This window comes from Haliotis rubra, unplaced genomic scaffold, assembly GCF_003918875.1.
Source record: "Haliotis rubra isolate DU_JTF1 unplaced genomic scaffold, ASM391887v1 Scf1131, whole genome shotgun sequence".
NCBI lineage: Eukaryota > Metazoa > Mollusca > Gastropoda > Lepetellida > Haliotidae > Haliotis > Haliotis rubra.
In genome coordinates, this window is record NW_025765039.1 from 115,255 (window position 1) to 141,857 (window position 26,603).

A 26,603-nucleotide genomic window follows, 5' to 3' on the forward strand; every position below is an offset into this window, starting at 1 on the left:
AGAATCCAAGTGCTTGTGATAGCAAGATGTGTTAACTGAATTATTATATTCTCCTGAGAGCTGGGATTGTTGCTCTTGCTTTTAACCACTGGTTGCTTGTTCAAACTTGGTAGTTATTGCTGAAATGTTGTATAGTTCTGCTGTAAGCCCCATTCCCTCACTTCATTGCTTGACACTACTAACACTATGAAATACACAATGCCAGTTTAGAAAGTGGTCAAATGTAACATGTTATATTTGGGATTACACTTTCTTAGTAAAGTACAGATTTTAGTACTTTTTTTGGGTTGAGTCCCATCCGGGATTCGAACCCACACCCTCAGAGTCAGTCACCTAATCGCCAGCACACAAAGTCAGGACGCCTAGACCGCTCAGCCACCGCGGCTTCCACAAAAATGGAAGTCGGACAACTGGTAGTCTAGACTGCGGACCTTGTGTACCCCTCTGATAAGTGTTAATTGGCACGGCTCCCACGGCCGAAAGCTATGAAGCTGTACTTTACTAAGAAAGTGTAATCCCAAATATAACATGTTACTACTAACACTGACTGTCATCAGAAACGGTCACACAAGTCAGTCCCAGACAAATAAAGGTCTCTTAACATAGGGCCATGATCGAAGTGGCCTTTTGGTTCCTGATGAATATGTAGCATCAGATTAACAAATTCTGTTGAGTGATAAATACAAAGGATATACTGCTGTTAAAGTCTTACTTGTTTTAGATACTGGGCATCTGGTAACCATGTCAGTTTGCCAGACTTACACACAATATGTTTTTGGTAGAAAGATAAGAGACTGCTTTCATCTTTGACATGTTTGCTCTTCAGGGAGCTGTGGTGTGCCAGTTCAGGTCCCAATGAGTGGTGGCAGATCACCCAGACCTACGCCAGGTCCACTGCTGTCATGTCTATGATAGGCTACATCATTGGCCTCGGAGATCGGCATCTTGACAATGTACTGGTGGATCTAGCAACGGGCGAGGTACGTCATAAATCAAGACATTTGATGAAATGTAATTACAGTGAAATCTGTACTTTGAACTTGAGTGTTTGAAGATATGGCTTAAGATGATCACATTTCATGGGGATTCCAGATTAAACCAGGTCTGAGCCACCTATCTTTGTCGTAAGAGGCCATCAAATTGGTTTTCAGCCTAGGTTACTAGGTTGATTGCGTGTCATTGTACTATGATGGTGTAGATCATTGTTCCCACAGTCAGTCACTGGATGGGTCCATGCTTGATAATTACAGACTGTCATCATGGCTGGAATATTGCTGAGTTTGCTGTTAAAACAAGAATTCAAAGACCTGATTGCAATTTTATATCCCAGGGACAAAACTAGAATTCCCTTAACGTCTTGCTTGTTGAACTAAGGTAGCTGACTGGGGAAATCTGTTGACAGTGTGTGAGCAACCTGTGAAGATCTTGGTTAGAATTGCTCTTAATACTCTTCATACTCTTATGACATGGATATTTAGGAAAGTCACCAGCCAGTGGTTGCTTGGTTCTAGTGTTTAATACTAACGTGCTGTTGCCAAACAACTGGAAAATGTCTGCAGCATAAAGCGTGATTGTTAAACCCTGCAGTTCAACTATTTTTCACTGTTTCTTTCATCAGGTTGTCCATATAGACTACAATGTGTGTTTTGAGAAAGGCAAAGGTCTACGGGTACCAGAGAGAGTTCCATTCAGGATGACTCAGAACATAGAGACAGCCCTAGGTGTCACTGGCATTGAGGTAAGGCGGCTGTTCGGATATTTAGTGGTCACAGTATGTATCCCAGGCTTATGCTTGGATTGCATGGCACTGGAACGCCAGGCCAAAACACTTGTATTCACAGATCTGAATTGATGTTGATGGAACTCAAACAGGGATGGTGTCTGTTGCTGAGGGCTGTAAGCAACTTTCACTCACTCATAGACCAAAACAAGGAGACCAGCAATACTAGCTGCACATCGATAGTGCTTTCTTCTTATATATCTTGCTGAATAGTTGTTGTGATCTATTGTAATATGGATAGGTTTTCTGTGACCTTTTTGAAAATAGCTGAATTTGGTTGGTTCTAAGGGGATCAGTATTGACAGCAGCTGAATAAGGATACTTCCTTTGTGCTCTTTGAAAATATCTCAACATGGATAGTTCCTATGCTACCTTTGAAAGTAGCTGAATTTTTATTGCTCTGAGTGAGTGAGTGAGTTTAATTTTATGCCACACTCAGCAATATTCTAGCTATATGGCTGGGTCTGTAAATAATAGACTCTGGACCAGACAATCCAGTGATCAACAGTATCAGCATCGATCTGCGCAATGGGGAACTGATGACATGATGATGTGTCAACCAAGTCAGCGAGCCTGACCACCTGATCCCGTTAGTTGCCTCTTACAACAAGCAGTGGTTACTGAAGATCAACATTCTAACCTGTTATTCTGCTTGACTGTGTGGACTTATCGTCTGCAAGGGACTCGCACTATGATGCAAAAAATCTGAAAGATCTGTTCTCCGCGTGAGCGTTCTTCTAATAGTGAACTACCTGAAGGAAGTTGATCTGTATCATAAATTGTAACTGTGTAATGTGACAAACAAATTGCCTGCCTTTAAATTTAGTGCTATGCATTTTTCTGTCTTTAAATGACAATGTAATGAATATATGTTTTTGAAATAAAACTCATTTTGACTCTGTACTTACAACGTTTATTAATGCAGACATGTTCTCGTCACTATATGGCTGGAATAATACCGATGTGACGTAAAGCCCAACTCAACTCAACTCAACATTTCTAACCCGGATCTTCACGGGTGATTGCTATGACCCACTTTGAAAGGAGTTGAATATGGATAGTTTTTATGAGACCTACTTTGAAGAAACTATGAATGTTGATTGTTCTGATGTGACCAGCCTTGAAAGTACCTAAAGTTAGTTGTTGAAAGTGGCTGAATACGGATAGTTCTGAAGTGACCTACTTTAAAAGTTGCTGAATACGGATAGTTCTGAAGTGACCTACTTTTAAAAGTTGCTGAATACGGATAGTTCTGAAGTGACCTACTTTGAAAGTTGCTGAATACGGATAGTTCTGAAGTGACCTACTTTAAAAGTTGCTGAAAATGGATAGTTCTGAAGTGACCTACTTTAAAAGTTGCTGAATACGGATAGTTCTGAAGTGACCTACTTTAAAAGTTGCTGAATACGGATAGTTCTTAAGTGACCTTCTTTGAAAGTTGCTGACTACAGATAGTTCTTAAGTCACCTTCTTTGAAAGTTGCTGACTACGGATAGTTCTGAAGTGACCTACTTTGAAAGTTGCTGAATATGGTTCGTACTGAAGTGACCTACTTTGAAAGTTGCTGAATACGGATAGTTCTGAAGTGACCTTCTTTGAAAGTTGCTGAATACGGATAGTTCTGAAGTCACCTACTTTAAAAGTTGCTGAATATGGATAGTTCTGAAGTGACCTACTTTAAAAGTTGCTGAGTCTGCGGATAGTTCTGGATAGTTCTGAAGTGAAGTCCTACTTTGAAAGTTGCTGAATACGGATAGTTCTGAAGTGACCTACTTTAAAAGTTGCTGAATATGGATAGTTCTGAAGTGACCTACTTTAAAAGTTGCTGAATATGGATAGTTCTGAAGTGACCTACTTTAAAAGTTGCTGAATACGGATAGTTCTGAAGTGACCTACTTTGAAAGTTGCTGAATACGGATAGTTCTGAAGTCACCTTCTTTGAAAGTTGCTGACTACGGATAGTTCTGAAGTGACCTACTTTGAAAGTGGCTGAATATGGTTAGTTCTGTAGTGACCTACTTTAAAAGTTAATGAATACAGTGAAAAACTACCCAGGTGTCTTGAGTGCAGACATGATAATGCGGTTTGCAGGCATTATATGCCACGGTCAACATTTTGTTCAAGTGTTGCTGGTTTGGTGATGAGAGGGTTTAATACTCTGACTGAAGAGGGTCTCAATTTCAAAATCTTTCACCACTCGTCCATAATCAAAGTAACTGCAAATATGTGTGTAATAAGAGCAGTAGGCTGTTTGTTTTGTGCTTCTGGTGTTAGATGTATGTGTTGGTTCAGTAGTGTGTACAGAGCACAGAAAGTGGTCAAACCAGCCATGACCCAGTCCAGATAGTACTGTCTACACAGACTACTCAAACAGCTGCCATTTTAGGTAACTCTGACAGCTAGGCATGTGAGAGTTGGAGAGTGTGTGACAGGTTTGATTGATATTACAGAAGTATTGATTGGTTAATGTGGACACTTTCAGGTGAGCAGCCAATCAGATCACGTTTCACATAATCTGTAAGCTTGGCAGAGATGCATGAGAAAGGAAGTGCTGTATGCTCGGTAGTAATATTTATGTGAAGAGAATGAAGACCTGATGAATGATTTAAGTGGTTAGGGTGTGACACTCCATTTACAGAGCTAATATGACTTCAAGCTGAAACTGAGTTGTTCTGGAGGGGAACAGTAGTGCATTGCTACATCAAGATACATTGCAACTGGACAATTCTGAAGGATCATGACAATAATGACACAGTTTAAGGATAACAACTTTTTCACTCTACTGTTAAACAACATTCTGTTGTAGATTCTTGTACTGTTGTCAAGCAAGAATAGATCATGTGAACATGGTACAGAATTATATATGGTAGGTGAACCATTAACAGGAAGTTAACATTCATGGGGTGTATGAAGTATTAGCAGCAAAAGTATTATCAGTAAAAAATATTGTGTCATGATGGACAAAAATCACATAAAGATTGAAAAACAGGTTTGGTTGACAGTGGTATTGGGATCTGTACTGAAATGTTGCTAAGTAGCATGGGAGAGGAGGTGTTATTGTATCTCCTTTGTAATCTACGGGGCCACTTCTGTGAAATGCCTATATAACGATTATGATATTGATACAGTGGTGATTAATTTTATCTGATAAAATGTGAAGCATAAAAGTGACAGGTATGTTGTAACATGATAATACAGATGGTAAAAAAACAATTTCCTATCAGGTCAGAGATCTTGTTTTATTTTTATTTCTTTGCAATTAATTTGATGTGCTGGTTTCCATGAACATGACACTATTATTCATCTGTGTTGCCTTTCATCTAAGTCAACACAATTTAAGTGTACTTCCTGAGCCTGGCTGGCTATGGTTTCATTATGCTTATCTGTGAGTTCAGTTGGCTGAAACAATGGTTTTGATGCAATTGCTATTTCCACATTGTTATTGTTACAGGATACAGATCCATAACTCTGTCCTATGGTCTGTTTTGAAATGGGGAAACATAATACTTTAAGTGCAAAGCTACCTCATGCAACAAATCTTCGACGTCATCCATCAGAAGTAATGTCTGATAGCATTTTAACTTTTCTCTTCATAGTGGGCGTATGATATCAATGTTGGTCATCCAACATTGTGTTGTTCATGCACATGGCAATGACAAAGTAGATTTTATAGTTACAAATGTTTTAATTGGCTGCAGAATGTAGAATCCATCCTTAGCAACACTTCCTTCATCCCAGACAATAAGTGTCATTGCTTTGTAAATGATTTAGGATGGTCATTATTTCATCCTTCAATGTTATGAACTTTTAATTTTGAAAAATTCAAAATTTGCATGTCTAATAAATATCTCTACGTGCTAATTATTCACTGTAATGGTATGAATGTTAAGAGGATTCATTATACAAGATCATTGATTTTTAGACAATCTTTCATTTTTATTTGCTGACTACTTGTAAAATACTTTTGATGCCATTAGCAGAGATGCCAACCCTTACGCTTTAGGTGTAATTATTACGATTTTGACCATTAAATTATGCCATTACACTTAATCTGGGAAAATTACGCTTTTCTACTCGTTTTATGAAAATCAATAAAGTGGATAAAATTTCTCAGGGAAGTGTTTCGTAACGCACAGGTGCAGGGGTACAGAAATGGCCTTGCACCGATAGGAATCGCTTACTCTTAGCATCGCACTCATTCCAATTAACTTGCAAGGATTTAAAGTATTTTGAGTCATATGACCAACAATTTTCGATGTATGGAGCTTCATAATGATTGGTCATATGTGTTTCTATCTAGAATCTTCCTTTCTTGAAAATGTGTACCATTTTGAAGCGATCGGCAGACAGGTTTTACACTTATTAGCTCCAAATTACACTCTTTGACCTCTAGTATTACACTTAGGCCCAAAATAGGGTTGGCATCTCTGCATTAGATTCAAGGCACATGAAAAAGTTGAAATGTCAGATTTAATTGATAATATTAGTGTTCTTAGATACATAAAGTCAGTTCCTGACCAAACCAAAGTCTCACTGTCCATAATTGGATTAAAAATTACAAACTATTTGGGGGCGTGTCCTAAAGCTTCTGGTGCAACGTTGCAGTGGTGCATGACAGATGTTTTCATTGGCTGATATGTAGACTGTATACTCTACCATGTGATGTTCAGTAGCTACAAGGAAAGTCAGGAAGTGATCAGTCACCTGAAAATCTAAAAAGTGTTGCTATTTCTGTTAATCAAACAAAAATAACTTGCATTACATTACTGAGTGTGTGCTCTAGGAATGTTGAAATAACTACTTTTGACATGTCAGGTGTGGTTGTCAGTTTCTCCTGAAGTGCTCCTCAAGTCATGAAGTTGTCACATTTTCAAATGTGTCATCAAATCATTAAGTTGTCAGTTTCTTTGTACTTATTGGATAAACATATACCTTAATCTGTTTAGATTAAGTGTACAAACAATCATCAAATTAAATCATCAAAGTTGTATAGATGTGAAATCTTTTATTCCTGTTTTACATATTGCATACACCTAAAGCTAAAGTTAGTGTGTCAAAAGCAACATTTAACTATTATTACCTCTCCACGTTGTAAGCTTGTATTGTTACAGGACTTCATTACTCCATCAGTGTAGAAATATTTATCATGCTTATTTGTATTCAAATGCAACGTGGGTACGCTAATATACAGAAATTATGTTTTCTTCTGTGTAAATTTGGTGTGCCCTTCCTACAGCTAAATGTATAATGGCTTCCCTTATCATACTTATATTTTCCCTTGGTGGCTAGGTACAAATCAGTATGATTTAGCCTACTTCTAAAACAGTCAAATTATCCAATAACCAGGAAACTTTCTTAAGCCAGAATAGCTATCAGTAGTTTTGCTTGTTCTCCCATGCAGACAACGTGAGCTTCAGTACCTGGTACTCCTGATATGTGTTGAATCACCACCTTGTTATGGTCAAGTATTGCTGACCCGTGAAGGTCTGGGTTAGAATTGATCTTCAGTAACCCATGCTTGTTATAAGAGGTGACTAACAGGATCAGGTGGTCAGGCTTCGCTGACTTGATTGACACATGCATGTCATCGCATCCCAATTGCGTAGATCGATGCTCATGCTGTTGGTCACAGGATTGTCTGGTCCTGACTTGCTTATTTACAGACTGCCCCCATATACCTGGAATATTGCTGAGTGTGGAGTAAAACTAAACTCTCTCACTCCAGTATTGCTTGGATTCCATCACTGCGCCACTGTCATGTAGTTGGTTTCACTTTGATAAGGTGACATTGGTAGGGTGCCTATGGAAGCAGCCATATGAAAGCAAGTTATGTGTTTGTTGTGAACACTGGTCCAAGCAAGCTGTGAAACTGGCCACACTCACAGACTGCCTTTCATGTCACCTTGGGCCAGTGGGGTAGCCTAGTGGTTAACACGTTTGCTTGTCACACCGAAGACCTGGGTTTGATTCCCCACATGGACACCATTTCTGGTGTCCCTCGCCGTGATATTGCTGGAATATAGCTACAAGAGACGTAAAACCCAGCTCACTCGCTCATATCACCTTGACATGAGTATTGACATCAGGCTGGTGTGATGAAGCAGAGTATCGTGCACATCAAATCTTGTAGAACAATGCAATGATGTTGGTGGTGTAGCTGAAACAGTTGCAAGATTTAGAACATCCACTTGGTGAGTCCTTACGTATTTAGCACACATTTACTTACAACACCAACCCCATGTGCAGATGTCTTCCCAGTTCTTGGCCAGTACTGTCTCTATGGTCTCTATGTTAGTCTGTCCTAACTGGTGGGTCCTCCTGAAGTGATATTGGTTTGTTGAGGAAGATGTTGCAGTCTTAACAGCTTTTTAATAGCGCTGCGGAAGTCTGGATTCTTCCATGTGTAGATAAATGGATTTATGGCTGAATTGGAAATGCCCAGAAAAACAGCAAAGTTGCCTACAAATGCTCCAGTAACAGTGAACTGGTAAGCCTGAATCTCTTGAATGATGCTAAAGGGCAGCCAGCAGATGGTAAAGACAATGGCGATGATGATGCTGAACTTGGCCAGCTTCTTGTCCTGAATGAACCTGCGATCAGATGCAGTGTTTTCTGTAGCAATCTTCTTCTTGTGTCTGCGGACAACCATGTAGATGTAGGAGTAGCACACCATTAGGAAGATGGAGAGGAGGAGGCCTTCAGTGTGGATATACAGGCGGTATGCCCTCTCTGTCACAAGCTCGTACAGACAGAAGGCAGCTGTGTCCCATGTGTTGATGTCGAAGATGATTGGGACAAGGGAATTAGTGATAGCATACACCCACATGATGGCGATGAGGATGTATGCCTTGGTGTTGGTCATGATGCTCGTGTACTTCAACGGGTAGATGATGGCAATGAAGCGGTCGATGACAGTGAGGCAGAGGGAGTACAGGGCAGCCTTGCTGAAGAGGTTGACGGACTGGAATCTGAGGATGCAGAGCTCCTTCACATGCTCCATCCAGGGTTGAAAGAAGAAGGATATCTGGAAGGACATGGTGATCCCCAAGATGAGGTCGGACAGGGACAGGTTGGCCACAAACATGCTGTTGATGGTCTTCAGTTTGCGGTACTTGATGATGGCAAGGATGAAGATGCTGTTGCCCCCCACCATCACCACCATCATGATGAACTGCCCGGTCATCAGGCCTACAGCCAGTGGGGTGAATCCTCCACTAGAATTCCCAGGAGCTGGGGACTCTGTTGTACTCTTGTTCATTGAGGAGTGTTTTCAACTATCTGAAATGTGGCAAAATTCACATTTGAGTTTCATTTTTCCAAGTGTTATTCTCTGATATGTTAAGTTTCCTAAATTCAAAAAGTCATGAAAGGATGGCTAATGTAATACTGGATTTGGTGAACAGATAATAAGTTAACATGGCAAACAATACAAAATGGTAGAAATTGTTGCTGTGATTATAATGCATCAAATTATCATACAAAGGCCCACAAGTTATCAAAAAGGGAGAGCCATTGTTTTTTTTTATAATGACCCAATACCTATTTAGTAACAAGCCATTGTCTAATCACGTCATAGATTTTCACAGCCAATTTGCATACAAAATTAACACACAAGGTGCCTAACTTTGGTGTGGCTATGCTGACATGCATGCTTAACACCCGATGCCAACTGATGATACATGGATTGATGATAAAAGCAATGGTGATTGAAAACAATAAACACTGAACAGATTGCTGATGAATGGGTAATAGAATGTTTAGGATGTATTCAGATATTCTCACATTCCTTGCAGGTACCAGTATCAATCACTGCTTTGTCAAATATCTCAATGTCAATTACCATGTCATTATCCATGAAAGTATATGAAAATTTACATTAATATAGCTATAGAATTGTCTCCCTTGAATGTTGAAGGATATGAAGGTAAAGGTTGAATGATGTAATGGATTTTAGGGGTGACTATTGAGGGGGAAACAACTATTGCGATAGCGATAGTCTATTGCAACATACTATTGCGATAGACTATTGAGACCAACTATTGCAATACTATTGCAATAGTTTTTCTCCTTGAATTGTCTCATTTGAAGGCATTTCCCAAATGAAGGTCTAGTTTATATGAAATAAAAACAACCTGAAGTAGTTTCAGTGTCTTTTGATAACTGACAAGAAACTTGAAACCCAGGTCAAGTTGTTTAAGAGGTAATAGGGGCGGATAACTCTAAATCAAAGTGAAACAATCTGGTACATGCTGTATTTTGCTGTGCATTTATCAACGGAAGTCAATTACTAAACTATTGATAGTCACACATACTATCGATGCATCGACAGTTTTTCGTTTCTACCATCGATTTATTGCTATCGGAGACTCAGCAATTACAATGTATCGATAGTTCAATGCATCGTTACAGCCCTAATGGATTTGTAGTGACTATTGCTCATACCATGTTTCTAGGTAAGTGTCACACTGACCATCTTGTGTTCTTTGTGAGAAGAGCTATTTGGGGGAGACGTTAACTTTTGACATCTTCTTATCATTCTTTTGTTAAATGGTGTTAGCCTTATAATAATCTTCCAAAAGATCTGTGCTATTCATCAGGAGTGAATCCCCGGAAAAATGTACAAGAAATTTGTAGAAAATAATGCTTTTTTTAGTTTTAAGTTTTTCAATTGTCACACATACAACAAATGTAAAAGTCTGATGACATGATGGCGGATTGAAATGTTGATATAAACATCATAAGTTATAAGTTACATAATGCATCACATGATGACATAAGATAGTCTAGGCCTACTGATATTTGTTAAGTCGGATGTTCACTGCCACAGTCATCATGTTTTCTTTGAAATCTTTGATGTCAATCTTGTCAAATGAAAAACTATATCAGTAAAAAGGACTTTTTACCGGTACTTTTGTACCAATGACTTTTTTATCCTATGATCTACATACTGGGTATCATGGAAACATGCTTTGAAGAACACAAGCAGCTTTAGGTCTGACCATGGAGGGCTTTTTTCTCGTAATAGCACATTTGGTGTTAAACCAATACAAAGAGTTAAGACCACCTGATTTACTCATTCATGGCCTGAAAGATTCAGTACAATAGCATGTGTAAGCTGTGGGATACTTAACTTCTTTTAAACATTAAATGTAACCATTAGCTTTGACTCTATACAAGCTAACCAATGATTAGATTTAACAGATAGCAAACACTGGCTTGACAAGAGATAGAGAGTGATTAAAGAATATGATTTGATATTATTCTTATCATTTTAAAGCAAATAGCATATAAGGCACAGACCATTCCCTGAAATAATGTTCATGGTGCGAGATGAGATAGGGTTACTTGTGATGGAAATCATTTGACGAAAAGAATGCTGAGTAAACTGATGTTTAGGTTGTTTGACATCGTCACAGGTAAGTTATAGCGTGTGTGTAGTTAGAGTAATTCCAGTCTGTCATGATGATTCATTGTTGTATGGGTAGATACAATTCGCTACCATTGCTAGTGTACATGTATTTAAGATTAAAAATACAAGTCTGGATAACTACTAAACGTCATGGTTGTCAATAGCAATGTGTTCTGGTTGACAATAGTTGTCCTTGATCGGAAGTCATTAAATCTACATAATCTATGAAGTGCAAACAGCATCGTTTATATCAACAGTAGCTGGAATGATGCAAGTGATTATGCATATTGTCAAGAGCACTGTAAACATCCTTACTCCACCGGGAACTGTGCATTTCCCTTACAATACATGCTCAATTCCCTCACTTCCTCTTTTCTGAGGTGCACCAGTATAATAGATTTCAACCTCGACTATGGCAAATATGCTCATCAATTTCATAATGAGTAAATTGCAAATATCATAAGTGATAGAAGCACAGAGTACAGGCAGGATTTATGATGTCAGAAGGAGTAGATATAGTGAATGCATTTTATTGAGTGTTTTCTAATATCAGAATATATAGTTCATTATTTTGATTGAATATTTTTTAATGTTTATTTTAGATGTCGTGTGGCACCTATGATTAGGGTTGTTTTTGAAGTGATGAGTACTTGCTGATAGTTGCAAGAAATAGTTGTACTCGACTAACAACATTGCAGTGAAAATGTGGATTTCTGAAATCTTTGTTGATCAGCTATTGATGCTATCTTTGCAGTTAAACATGATGGAATTAATGCTAAGAAGGACAATAATAGCTGAAGTAGAAGCCTACCTACTGTGAAGTGTAGCATATATAGAGAATACTACACAAGGTCTCATTACATACCAATACTACGAAACGAGTGTCCTTCCTATGGTATCTGACCGAGCGAAAGTGAGATACCACAGGAAGGTCACGAGTTTCGTATAATTCGTATGTGATGAGACCGAGTGTGGTATTTTATTTATTACCCATGTCTTAGATGCATTAAATTGACAAAATAGCGTATTTTTGTATTTTTCTGGTTTCAAACCGAAACCGGTTTCATAAAGAGGTTGCGGAAGAATTTTGTATTGTAGTACACTTTTTGCATGACGTCACACTGTATTGACGTCACTACGCCATTCTCGTCTGTGCCCTTAGTAACTGACATCACCTCTTACAGCCTCCTACAGTACATATAATGTTTCTCCACTCGACCAACATCACTGGTGGAAAATTATGTTTTTGAATAATGTCTCCTTTCGACTCAAAATTAAACAGCCGCACGGCAACGTTCGCAATGTTTACATTCCCACAATGCATTTAAGTTGTAGAATGAATGAATTCACATGTTTGTTATGAATGAAAAAGTAGTTCCGCCACAAAGTGACCTAATTGAGAAGTCATCGGTTATCCAATCGAATTGTTGGAATCTCAGATCAAGTCGTTATGACACAGGTCACCGCGATACGACACTCGTGTGATGTACGAGATTAGTATGCAACTACCCATAGGTTGACCAAGTGGGTAATAAAATTCATTTTGCTCATTATTCAGCATGACACATAACAGTTGAGCATTTGAAGTGGAGGCCTAGCTACAGTGTTTTAACAGTTAAGCAGTGGAGTTGAGTTGAGTTGGGCTTTTAGTCACTTCGGCATTATTTCAGCCAGATAGTGACGAGAACAAGTCTGCATTCATGGATATTTCAAGTTTCTTGCATCATAATGTGAATCCCTTGCAGTCAAAAGTCCACACAGTCAAGCAGAATATCTACAATGTTATAAAACAGATACTTCAACTTGTTCATTATCCTGCACGCTGAAGTGGGGTGAATTAGGAATGATTTATCATCCTCAAATATGATGAATATCTTTATATACATGTCTAAATTTTAACCCGACCGTCGGGCAGGTGGATTTGAGAATCTGGCAGTTCGTGTTGAAAATAACCCGTCCCGGTCAGTCGGGCAGGTGGGTATTTTGAACGCTGCACATAACAGTTAATCAGTTGAAGTGGAGGCCTAGCAACAATGTTATAAAAACAGATACTTCAACTTGCTCATTATTCTACATAACACTTAACAGTTGAGCATTTAAAGGCACACTGTCACACCACATTTCTCTAAAATTACATAATGCATTTCTCTCAATAATACTAACTATCAGCCCTCAGGGAAGCTACCATGTAATTTATTCCAAAAAAATGACATATTTAGATAACAATATAAAATTAAAAAGTTCAAAGGAATTAATGCTACGTTACATTAAATTGACTCTTGCGCCCTCTAATGGCCGAACATTATTTCAAGCTGAACCCCTTCGAGTTATGTCCCTTGGAGCGCTCTTTACGAATATTCTATAATGCAACTTGTGATTGAGGCCAGTTCGGCAAACACCGACAACACTGCGTGCAACAGTTTTCGATGTATGGAACAATCTTTTACATTCCATATATGGCAAGTGTTCATAAGTGTTCATAAGGGATAATTAGTCTTTTACTGCATCAATAGGAAGACAAAGTGAGTGCATGTGCCACCAATATATAAAATAAAGGCCAAAATATTGTTGAAAATGGGTGACATTGTGCCTTTAAAGTGGAGGCCTAGCTACAATGTTATATAACAGAAACCTCAACTAGCTTGTTATTCTGTATGACACATAACAGTTAACAATTAAAGTGGAGGCTTAGCTACAATGTTAAAATGGTTAAACAGTTGAAGTGTAGGTCTAGCTACAATGTTATATAACAGAAACCTCAACTAGCTTGTTATTCTGTATGACACATAACAGTTAAGCAATTAAAGTGGAGGCCTAGCTACAATGTTATAACAGTTAAACAGTTGAAGTGTAGGTCTAGCTACAATGTTATATAACAGAAACCTCAACTAGCTTGTTATTCTGTATGACACATAACAGTTAAGCAATTAAAGTGGAGGCCTAGCTACAATGTTAAAATGGTTAAACAGTTGAAGTGTAGGTCTAGCTACAATGTTATATAACAGAAACCTCAACTAGCTTGTTATTCTGTATGACACATAACAGTTAAGCAATTAAAGTGGAGGCCTAGCTACAATGTTAAAATGGTTAAACAGTTGAAGTGTAGGTCTAGCTACAATGTTATATAACAGAAACCTCAACTAGCTTGTTATTCTGTATGACACATAACAGTTAAACAGTTAAAGTGTAGGTCTAGCTACAATGTTATATAACAGAAACCTCAACTAGCTTGTTATTCTGTATGACACATAACAGTTAAGGTTAACTATGTTAAAGTGTAGGCCTAGGTACAATGTTATAATGGTTAAACAGTTGAAGTGTAGGTCTAGCTACAATGTTATATAACAGAAACCTCAACTAGCTTGTTATTCTGTATGACACATAACAGTTAAGCAATTAAAGTGGAGGCCTAGCTACAATGTTAAAATGGTTAAACAGTTGAAGTGTAGGTCTAGCTACAATGTTTGAAGTGTAGGTCTAGCTACAATGTTATATAACAGAAACCTCAACTAGCTTGTTATTCTGTATAACACATAACAGTTAAGCAGTTAAAGTGGAGGTTTAGCTACAATGTTATAATGGTTAATCAGTTGAAGTGTAGGCCTAGCTACAATGTTATAACAGTTAAACAGTTGAAGTGGAGGCCTAGCTACAATGTTATATAACAGAAACCTCAACTAGCTTGTTATTCTGTATGATACATAACAGTTAGGCAATTAAATTGGAGGCCTAGCTACAATGTTAAAATGGTTAAACAGTTGAAGTGTAGGTCTAGCTACAATGTTATATAACAGAAACCTCAACTAGCTTGTTATTCTGTATAACATATAACAGTTAAGCAGTTAAAGTGGAGGTTTAGCTACAATGTTATAATGGTTAATCAGTTGAAGTGTAGGCCTAGCTACAATGTTATAACAGTTAAACAGTTGAAGTGGAGGCCTAGCTACAATGTTATAACAGTTAAACAGTTGAAGTGGAGGCCTAGCTACAATGTTATAACAGTTAAACAGTTGAAGTGGAGGCCTAGCTACAATGTTATATAACAGAAACTTCAACTTGTTCATTGTTCTGCATGGCATATAACAGTTGAGCAGCTGAAGTAGAGGCCTAGCTACAATGTTATAACAGTTTATCAGTTGAAGTGGAGGCCTAGCTACAATGTTATAACAGTTAAGCAGTTGAAGTGGAGGCCTAGCTACAATGTTATAACAGTTAAACAGTTGAAGTGGAGACCTAGCTAGAATGTTATAAAACAGATACTTCAACTTGTTCATTGTTCTGCATGGCATATGACAGTTGAGCAGCTGAAGCAGAGGCCTAGCTACAATGTTATAACAGCTTGGCAGTTGTAGTAGAGACTTTGGTACAATGTTATAACAGTTAAGCAGTTGTAGTCGAGACCTTGCTACAATGTTATAAAACAGAACTTCAACTTGTTAATTTTTCTGCATGCCACAAGACAGAACTATCTTTTTGGATGTGTTTTATCAAAACATATATATGAGCGAATAATTTGACTACGGTACTTGTTTGCCAGATGCTGTCATACAGTTTGAAAGTTGGTAGTAACAGTCATCTTGATCTCTTACCTCTGTATGTGCGACTATCCTCAGATCTTTTCAAAATTCAGTGGGCAAAACATTATCTTGCTCCGTTAATACACATGTTTTGGCTATGGGGTCTCTGATGTGTTACTCCTGCCCCCATCACTGGAGACTGTAACTGTCCGTCCTGGAGTCCATACCTTCCACCTGCTGGGACACCGCCGACTAACCGGACGTGCGCAGGGATTCTGTAATGAATTTAACGAGTCTGTTTACCTGCATCAATATTTTACCAAGATTGGATTTCAGTGAGATACATACTTTCATCCAATTAGTCACCTGTGATGCCGAGCAAGTGAAATCTGAGTATAATATGTGTGAATGTTTTGATGTCAACAAATAAATCAAACTGAGCTTTGCAGTTTAGAATTGTTCCCAAGAGTTGGTAGTGTTGTTATGGAGATTCTTGCCTGTATACTGACTGGGTAGTCAGTGTGTGCATTATGTTAGAATGTCAAATATTAAGAGCAACAAAAGCATTATTGTATATGTTTCAGTGTAACCACTGTGGGTTGACTAAAAAACCCTAAGTTATGATTTACCAGAGAAAACTAAAGGTGATTGGATGGATGTGTAAACGTCAGAATAGAAATAACTATGGTCCTATGAGCCAGTTCCCTTTGATCAGTTTTGCTAGATATATGGTATTTGAATACCTTTCGTCTAGTTTCCTTCTTGTTACATGCTATCATTCATGTTTGTCACATTTCTTAGCCTAATATCTTTACACACGGGGCAGTGGGGTAGCCTAGTGGTTAAAGCATTGGGTCGTCACGTCGAAGATGTGGGTTCTATTCCCCTCATGGGTACAATGTGTGAAGCCCATTTCTGGTGTCTCCTGCCATGATATTGCTGGAATGTTGCAAAAAGTGCCATTATACCATAGTCACTGACTCACTCTTTACACACACAAGAAGAAGCACTCTTGGCAAGATTATTCTTGGCCAATGGACTAAATGGTAGCATGCTGTCATCAGATTGTATGTGTTCTTATTGTGTGTGTGGATACAGTGTTGGGGAGAAGCTTTGTATTGATATGCAGTGAAGCCCCGCTAGTCCAGACTCCGATAATCCGGATGTCTCGGCTCCCGGACGATTTTAGCTTGTTACCAATCTATGCCTATTTAATTTGCCTCGATAACCGGACAGTAAGTAGCTGTAACCAATCAGTAAAAAACCCAGTAAATTGGTTCACAGTCCGGATGCTGTAAGTCGTAACAACACACACACACACACACACACACACACACACACCCACACCCCACACCCCCAAAAAAGTCTTGAACGAGGACACCACGTTAGCCGACAGGATCCGAATTCTATTCCGGGAACAAAGAATAACCATCGCCAGCGTTCTCACGGCTTTGGGCTTCACCATATCGACGAGAGACGGACCAAATTGGAAGCCGCTTCCTCCAACTGGTAAGCCCTCCGATCGCAAATCAGCCACGAGTGCGAAACCATCGTCCGAGTCTTGAACGAGGACACCACGTTGGCCGACAGGATCCGAATTCTGTTCCAGGAACAAAGAATAACCATCGCCCTCCGATCGCAAATCAGCCATGAGTGCGAAACCATCGTCTGAGTCATGAACGAGGACACCACGTTGGCCGACAGGATCCGAATTCTGTTCCGGGAACAAAGAATAACCATCGCCAGCGTTCTCACGGCTTTGGGCTTCACCATATCGATACCGGTACACCACCAACACCAACAAGGCCATCATCATCAGGCGACGACGTCAGAGACTGGATGAAAAACATTTGAAATTTCTCGGCGAAGCCCTGGCTTAACTGGCCGGCAAAGCGGCCGAAGCGCTGCCTGGCATCTTGGGCAGCATCGTTTCCTGGTTGTTAGGCTTCTTGTCGAAAACGGTCACGTGGCTCGGTCAAAACCTGTGGGCTGCGTCGTCGACGTGGCGGGTCTGGTGTATATCACGGCTAAGGAATTTTTAACCAAATGAGGCAGAGTCCAACCGCCGACCACCAGCGCTGTTTTGCAATTGACGTGCCGCTGATGGTTTGCCTGCACGTGTGGGGGCAGCTGCTGCTGTTTTTGTCTGGTGGGGCTACTTCTTCCGGTGTCGGTGCCACGATGCCCGTTTCGTACTGCGACATGACTCGACTCACGTTATTGACGTCCTGGTTCAAACCCAACTTTTGATCAGCAGTTGCGATGATGATTTCATTGTTGTAGCCCACCACTCTGTTCACCCTCAGTCGCATGTTGATCGGAGCCATGTACAGTCTCGCGCCGAACACGTAGTCGACTTTCGAACCGGGCGTATTCTAGCGCGTTTTGATAGGGTTCGATGGCACTCGGTAGATCGACCGGTCTAGCAATGGCATCCTCGACGTTAGCCATGAACTGTTCCTGCACGTCGTAAGCCAACCCTTCACGACCCAGGATGCTGGAACGCGTTTGTGTCTGAGCGCCCAGCAGGGCCCACACATCCGTTCAAATCGAATCGTTTAATCTGACAACACCTGCACAAGTAAACCCTTTCGAGGTGTCCAGCATGAACATTTTCCAATCATCCGGGGGTCCCTGCTCAAACCTCCAAACGCGGTAATCCTTGCTGTCGTAGAAAGCCATGTAATGGTCGTTCCACTCGTTCGTCTTGACGTAATGATACGACTTGTAACCCCAATCTTTCACCAACTGTTTGCTGGCTTCCACGAGATACATGTCGTGAACGATGGGAATGCCCAAACCGCCAATGGACCGTCTTCGGATCTAGTTCGAATTCACCACATACGCGTTCATACGCACGTCGATCGTATGGATTGTTTACAGCATTCTGCACCTTGTCCTGCGGAATCGGGGCTCTGATTTCTTTCAGGATACGTCTGATCTGAAAATAGAACACGGACCGACTCAGCGCATCACAATGAGTGTCGTTCAACGTCACGCCGCACCCGGTCGTCGCGCACCACACAGCGAAATTGAATTGATTCTGCCAGAACTGCACCGGTTTGTGGAACCAAGTGTGTACCGTTTTCACATTCTTAAAAGAAAACCAGTAATTTTTAAACACGTCGATGAACCAAACCATGAAATGTAAACCATCCTTTGCATCGACCACAATCAGGGCTCCAGATAAGGTCCGTATCGGCGTATGTACGGATAAAAAATTTGCACGATACGGTAGGAAATAATTTATAAAACATAGCAGATACGCACCACGGCAATGGTGTACGGTCTTAGAATCATTTACAGACGTATTTATCTGAAAAAGTATTGTTTTATTGTATATTGACCTGTTTACACAAGACTAGCAATGTTGTGGTGCATATATGAAACGAAACACAAGATTACTGATACTCCATTAAATTCCATTCAGTACTCTAAATGTAGGTTTAAGGTTTTCGAGTACTCCTATATTGAAAAAATAAGGAGTATGTACTCCTGGTGTTCAAAAATTATCTGGAGCCCTGCACAATACTCAGTTGCGTGAAATAGGTAGCACTTATATTATCACTTTTAGAATAAAACACTCCCGGTTTGTACATATTTGAATTGTTATATAGTATACATATCTACTTTTTCAATATGTACGTGACGCTTCCTGGAATCACGGGCGGTGAGTCCGTTCAACCGCTGCATGCGATCGATAACATGTCAGGTCGCGCTCTGCGATATCCCCTACTACCCACGATGGACCAACAACAGGCTTTTCGTCAATAACATCCACAACCAAGTAACGGGCGGCTACTACAGCGTGTGCTCGCTCAACGAAGAAATCTTCAAACCCATGGGAGCCGAACTCAAAATGAACGACTCGAACGGCAGGGTCAGGTTAGCCAACAACGGAAAAAACGGCTTGAGGCTCAGTCGTCCATAGGATTAAACCCTCGGGTTTACGTCGAATGACATACAACCTGAAACCACCGTGACCGGCACGAAATTACCCGATCTCGTTCCGTATCACGAACTGTGCATTCATCTCAATCAGCAGAGCACGACAGACAACGTTCAAGGCGAACGACCTTCCACACTGCTGAGAGCAGTGCTGGTGAAAACGGAAAAGTACAACGACGGCAGAACCGAATTGTTTTCGTCGCGGCATTACAAGAATTTAATCCGAGGCAACATCACGGAATTGAAAATATCGGTTTTAGACGTTAAACACGATCCTGTAAGTATAGGGTATCTCAGTGTGAGGCTGCACATACGACAATGACAGAGTCTCAAGGTCCAGGAACACGAGTTAGAAAATGCGCCAACATAGCTATCTCCGACCTTGGGGACAAGCTCGGATTCGGACGACGGCAAACTGTACGCTTTTAACTGAAAACAACATTTACAAACGCGTCAAACTGCCACCCTCTACTGCCGCTGGTGGTGGTGGCAACGACCTAGGCGATTACGTAGATACCGAAGGAGAGGTCAACATCACGCGATACGACCTGATCCGCAACGACGAGGACAAATGGACGATAACCCCAGCGTTCCGCGGCAGGCTGTTCCACCTGGACGACGTCGAGACCACGGCCGTCTCCAGAAACACGCAGTACACTCTCATCTTCAAAAACGACAACAAATGGGTATTAGTACCATCCCAAATCGACTGGAATCTCAACATCATGCTCGACTCTCCCCACGTTTTCACGGACAACAAAGATCACTACCTGACGAAAGTAATAAGAAGATACTAGTTTATCTGTAGCCACATGAATCAACATGATTCAACTTGTCTGAGACTGAAGTAAGACAAGAAAGTGGTCCCCCGGAGTTATAACGGAAGTTCGAAGAATAGGATACCGGAAATGCCGTTTTACAGTTCCCATGGGGGATACAGGACTTATCTAAGGACAGCTGATGAATCCACGAAGTGGCTTGACCCACCACTTGATCCGTCGGATTCTATAAGATCATGAGTCAGGATAAGAAAAAATATGTAATTTTTCAAGTAAAATTGATATTTTCATACTTATCCTGACTCATGACGAGAAGCCCTCCCAACCTCCCGCTGGAAACACTTCGGACATAGCAGATCCAAGTGCATGGGCAGAAAAATTAGGAGAGAGTGACAAGTTAGGCTGGTCACATGACTGTTTGCGCAGGAAAAGGCAAAAGGGAGGTAACTCCTGAGTGAGTGTATTTTTACGTCCGCTTTGGGAACTTCAAGGGATTCAAGTTTTCCACTACCATTAGCAAGGGAAAGGGAGATAAGCAAAAGATCATGAGTCAGGATAAGTATAAAAATATCAAGTTTACTTGAAAAATTACATATTGGTAACTGAGCAACTAAACATGATGCTCTTAGAATATAGATGGGGAACTGATCATGAGTCTCTTATTGAAATAGATAGGAAACTATATGGGGAACTAAAATGACTCCCTGTATTATTAAATTAGGGAAACTATGATAAATAAACGATCTCAAATGTAGGATAACCATGTGTAGGAGCAAAGTACACATTTCAGTTCTGTAAGGATCACAAATAATGGTCCAAGAGATATATAGAGACCACAATTATTGGTCAACAGTATCTATAAATAAAGACACCTGAATATTGGTCAAGGGGATCAAACTAAAATGTGTCTTGCTTGAACGAAAGTCTGACACTGTTTCTTTAACGAGAGAAAACCTACACTATATTGCATTGATTCGCATTTCAGAATTCCAGTTCCTGCTTTTGCAATGAATGCCACAAAATGTTTTCTGTGAAGCTTGTTGTATTTGTATGAAGTGTTCATGTGACATGAACCAAAATCAAGGTTTCCACAACCTCTCCTCAACACTTGTAACTGCCTGTTCCCTGCAAGAACTGTTCATTTGCTTGACAATGACATTAGAATCTATGTCGAAACGTCGCCTCCACAGAATAAAAGAGTTGTATGTCCACAATAATTGTCATTATTCTTGTTCCTTGTATTGTTTCAGCCATTGATTTACATGAGACTTTGATTTGACTTGGTTACTTTTGTGTTTCAGGGGACTTTCCGCACGGCAAGCGAGCATGTGATGAAAACAATGCGTAAAGGCCGAGAGACTCTGCTTACCCTGCTGGAAGCCTTTGTGTATGACCCCTTGGTGGATTGGACCACAGGGAACGAGGGCGGCTACACAGGGGCCTTCTACGGAGGTGGGATGACCACTACGGCTGGAGCAGGGGAGAAGAAGAAGAGCAAGAAGGAGATGGAGCGTGAGATCACCTGTAGCATGTTTGCTATCAGGGTGATGGAGATGAAGGCAGCGTGGACCAAGAACAGGTAAGGAGGACGTAACAAATTTTTCGAGTATAGATAAGTGGGTGGTATGTATCTAGTATGGTATGGCGTCACTCAGTACCACGTTTTTCTGGTATGGATGAATGACCTTGTGTTTCAGAGAAGACATACTGACTGCTGTGCCTGAACTGAGGGAAGTGGAGTTGTCATGGATACAAATGTGCGAGAGCCACCTGTCCCACCTGACCGACATGGACGGGATGAAGGAGGTGAAGCAGCTGCTGCTGGAGGCTCAGCGTGATGCCGCTCACACCCTGTACTCCCTGCAGGAGAGATATGCAGAGTACTCCGTGGTCAAGGCAGCCAAGGACTCAGCCTACAAGGCCGTGGAGGAGAAGATCAACGAGTTCAGTCACTGGCAGAAGATGCACAAGGTGAGGGTGTTGAAGGGGAGACAATCATTATTGTACATTCTGTAGTGTTGGAATCTACTCCAACTAAATTGAGAAACTCCCCAAAGACCCTAGGGTGCCGTTGTACAGAGTGATCTTAGCGTTAAGACTCCCATACCTTAACATAGACTTAAGGTAGTATTATTGCTAAGGTTGTTTTGTACAAGAGGCCCCCACAACAACTATTAATTATACTGCTATGGGATGATTGGAGTTGGTTAAGTATTCTCCATGCCATAATTAACAAATGTTATCAGTAAGACTGTATAGTACATGCGTGAATGAATAGGGTTCTATGACCCTTGTAGGAATATTGCAGTCATATGATGCTGAAGTCACAGGTTAGACTCTCAACATGTGAGGACCATTGCGGGCATCACATACATTGGTATGGCAGGAGTATTGCTAAAAAGCTGTATTAAACCTGGCGTACATGTGTTGCAAGGTATTTTGGATTTAATCTTGTTTTCTGTTCAGTCTGTCCACCACTTTCCTCTTGTAGGATCAGTGTATTGTGTGGGATTGCTGTGTATTGCATCGTCTTTGTTTCTACATGTTAGCACTGCCTGGAGACCATGCAGGGGTCGGTGTTCCAGAAGATGTGTTCCGAGGTGGCTAAGCCTCTGGACCTGGGAGCACCCAGCTTTTCTGCTGCCACTGAGTTCCTCCAGGGAGCGGGTCAGAGTCAGATTGTGGGACAGGTGAGCTGGTGGAGCAGGAGGCTTGTTAAGTGGTTGAAGTTATATATTGCCTTGTCGACAACCTGGGATTCTGTTGTCCAAACACGCATGACAAATAAAGCTGATCTTGTTCCCTGCCATTGTGGCCGTAAAAGCGTCCTGTTATCCAGCTCTTTCACTGTAGTGGATGTCAGTCCAATTTGTATCTGGTATAAATGCTTCTGTAACTGGTAGGCATGATACACAGACATTCACTTTGTCATCAAGTTATTATTAGTGGTCATTGAAAACAAAGAACTTAGTGGTCATTGAAAACAAAGAAGTTAGTGGTCATTGAAAACAAAGAACTTAAAAGGAATCTGTTGTTTCTCACTTAAAAACAGACTCCCAAATTTCAGCATAGGTTGTTTACTAAGTTGGGAACAACATCTTCACCATCTTTCTCAGTGGTCTCTATACTACTGGCATCTCCTCTATACTACTGGCATCTCCTCTATACTACTGAGTCCCAACTTTAGTATGAACAATGCTATTCACACTGTACTGTGTTTTTCAGTGTGAACAGCTGGAAACGGAGATGAGTGGTCACCTGCAACAGCGACGATCACTGCTACACAGCATGTTTGAGGTGCTGCACAGCTACAGCACCATCGTATCACAGGTGAGAAACACAGGCATCCGTCACATTGGTGTAGTCTACTTGGTGAACTTATCAGAAGTTATTAGTCAGTGTCATCATGATTGGTTACTTGTATGAACAAGTCACATTCTGACTCTCACTGACAAGAGAGGATATAGAGTTTTTTTGGAATGTTTCAGTTCAGAGCCATATTTGCTGATGAGGCGCGGACGTCCCACTATCTGTGGTGGCTGCAGGAACTGGTGTGTGACTTCACCACAAACAAGTGAGTTTGACAGTCTTCATGTCAGGTTTACGCTATGCCACTAACAACATATATAGACTCAGAGAATTCCCCCCTTCCCAGCGTCACAGCACTAACATTAACACAGCTTGCCCACAGTTCATGACTTTTAGGATGAGATATTGTCTAATGTTTTAGCTCAGTCGGCTATGATGACACACTGTGGAATTTCACACACTGTGGTGTTTTTGTCAGCTCTGAACACATGCTTCCTTGGCAGTAAATGACACTCATACTGCTGTGGATCTTATCATAATGTATCTCTAGTTAGAAAAATGGTTATAAAATAGAAAAGAAAACATTTGTCAACAACACTATACATGGTAGAGTCAGTGTATTATGTGGTGTTCAATGTGCTTTGAGAGGTGAGGTATGGTGTTGGTTCAGCATAATAAAACTGCCTAGTCCCAGTGATAGGGATTGACACAAAATTATGTACCAACACCTAAATATATGTAAACTTTGGCTTACGTTTGCAGTGATGACAGTAACATTTTAACTTTATGATCACCTTCTTGTTTGTGTCAGGTGTGAGCAGATAACCTCGAGGTATCATGACCTGTTTGGGCCGGGGTCTACAGCTCCCGGCACCAAGACACAAGTTGTCATGACAACAGAGACTCGACTACAGAATATCAACACTGAAACCAACGCCAAGATACTGAAGGTACAACAGTATGCTCTGCAGTTTAAAGAAACGTGTTATATGTCGAAGGCGTAGTATCTCAAACAGTTTCTAGCCAACACACATTCTGTTATCAGTGTGACTCTCATGACATAAAAAATGCTTGATTAAACAAAACTTGTAAGATCGGATGTTTCGAGGTTTGTCAAATGCATCCTGTGATGGAGCTATGACAAATGATGTCTAGGCGGTAGTCCTGTGCTGGAGGTGGGATGTTGATGTAGCTAGTGGTCTAACTGTTACGTTGTTGCTCCAGTTGCTGGAGCGTCGATCCCAGGAGTCGGTGGAGACGCCCATCCTCGAGATACAGTACCATGACTCTGAGAGAGCAATACAGGCCTTTGTGCAAGGTGAGAACATGGATCTATGTGCTGTTAGTGGAATCCTAGATTGATGTGGCATCATACATGTCATTGGGACTAGCAGGACAGTTACGGGGATAAATGGCACCATTTGGATATGATAGTTATTCTATATGGAAATGTTTCAGTGTTGTATTTTGGTTTTGTTGGTGGATGGGGAAGGTCCTTAGTTATGGTGGTTTGTAGAGTTGCCTCCCTTGTCATGTCAGTGGCATTTACCCTGATCTTTGGTGTCTGTCAACCTGTACCTTATAGTTTCACTGAATATGGGGCATCTACAGCCTACATCACTTTGAGTTGTCATGTTATATTAAACTGAGAGACTGTACATTATATGTGTAAAGTTGATCTGTTTGTGATGTGTTACAGACAGCGGCATGTGTGGAGTGACAAGTCTGATTTGTGTGATCGTGTCCGCCCTCTGCTCCCTCAACAAACGCTACATCATGATGGAGGGGGCTGCCTCAGGTAACACACACTTTATACAAACAGATCTCTTGTCAGAGTTTCTGTATTTTTGCTCTGGAAATACAGGGGCTGTGGGGTAGCGTAGTGGTTAAAGCGTTCGGTTTTCACGCCGAAGACCCGGGTTCAATTCCCCACATGGGTACAATATGTAAAGCCCATTTCTGGTGTCCTCCGCCGTCATATAGCTGGAATATTGCTAAAAGCGGCATAAAACTAAACTCACTCACTCACTGGAAATACAACAACTTTGACAGTAGTGGGGACATGGATGGCGTGATAAGGCTGACACACCATGGCATCACTGGAGTACTGTCCAAGCTGGTGTACAACCCAACTCCGTTTGACAGTCGCTTTGTCAAGTTGATATGATACCCATTTATTAAGTAATCTCTCTGTATGTCGGTTGCAGTCAGGCTTGTAAAAGACGTCAACCTTCCACTATTGCTCAGAGTAATGGAATTATAGAAAGCTGACAATGTTCTTTGCTCTCAATTTTGCCTCATTTGAAACCTCTCCCCACTGAAGCGTGATATTTCTGCTGTGGGACAAGCTGCAATACGGACATCCAGGGTGCATGGTTCATCACATCCACCTTCCAGTTTTATATACTAATTGATGATGTATGTAGATTTTTCCTTATCCTGACTCATGCTAATTATGCTTGTCTCCTTCCTCTTGCGAATGATAGTGGAACACTTGAAATCCCTTGAAGTTCCCTTTAAAAAAGCGGATGTAAAATCACTCACCCAAGAGTAGCGTCCCTTTCCTCCCTTTGGCGCCCAAATGTTCACATGATCGGCCATATTTGTCACTCTCTCCTTCTTCGCCCTTGAGGACGGTTGTGAGAGCACCTGGGTCCCTGTATGGCACATATCCTTTTTTGTTTTCGGACCTTACATCAAAATTATTTCTGTATACGTTTTTTAGCAATATATTCTACATTACAGTTTGAAATTTGGTCTAAAATTTCCGTTGTTTGATATGTGTTTTCTTCATGTTTACACCGCCGTGATGTTGCTGGAATATTGCCAAAAGCGGCGCCAAAAGCGGCGTAAAACCAAAC

At 40.7% G+C, this 26,603-nt stretch overlaps 2 protein-coding genes across 2 annotated transcripts in view; one reads left to right on the plus strand and one right to left on the minus strand.

Moving 5' to 3' along the window:
- LOC124291769 (serine/threonine-protein kinase SMG1-like) overlaps positions 1 to 26,603 on the plus strand; it is a 109,308-nt gene that overhangs the window by 60,009 nt on the left and 22,696 nt on the right. The window contains 10 exon segments of the mRNA XM_046728844.1: positions 827 to 980; positions 1,619 to 1,738; positions 21,735 to 22,012; positions 22,131 to 22,404; positions 22,983 to 23,123; positions 23,659 to 23,763; positions 23,922 to 24,007; positions 24,554 to 24,692; positions 24,967 to 25,060; positions 25,442 to 25,540. Coding sequence (XP_046584800.1) covers positions 827 to 980; positions 1,619 to 1,738; positions 21,735 to 22,012; positions 22,131 to 22,404; positions 22,983 to 23,123; positions 23,659 to 23,763; positions 23,922 to 24,007; positions 24,554 to 24,692; positions 24,967 to 25,060; positions 25,442 to 25,540 — 1,490 coding nt within the window.
- On the minus strand, positions 7,428 to 15,986 carry LOC124291759 (beta-3 adrenergic receptor-like). Its single transcript, XM_046728834.1, has 2 exons — positions 15,779 to 15,986; positions 7,428 to 9,058 (listed from the first exon to the last, which is right to left on the minus strand). Exon 2 carries the CDS (start codon positions 9,036 to 9,038, stop codon positions 8,082 to 8,084), a length of 957 nt encoding a protein of 318 aa, XP_046584790.1. The 5' UTR covers positions 9,039 to 9,058; positions 15,779 to 15,986; the 3' UTR covers positions 7,428 to 8,081.

What these genes read in the sequence shown, in the direction of transcription:
- LOC124291759 (XM_046728834.1), bottom strand. Translation starts at nt 9,038, where the DNA reads ATGAACAAGAGTACAACAGAGTCCCCAGCTCCTGGGAATTCTAGTGGA.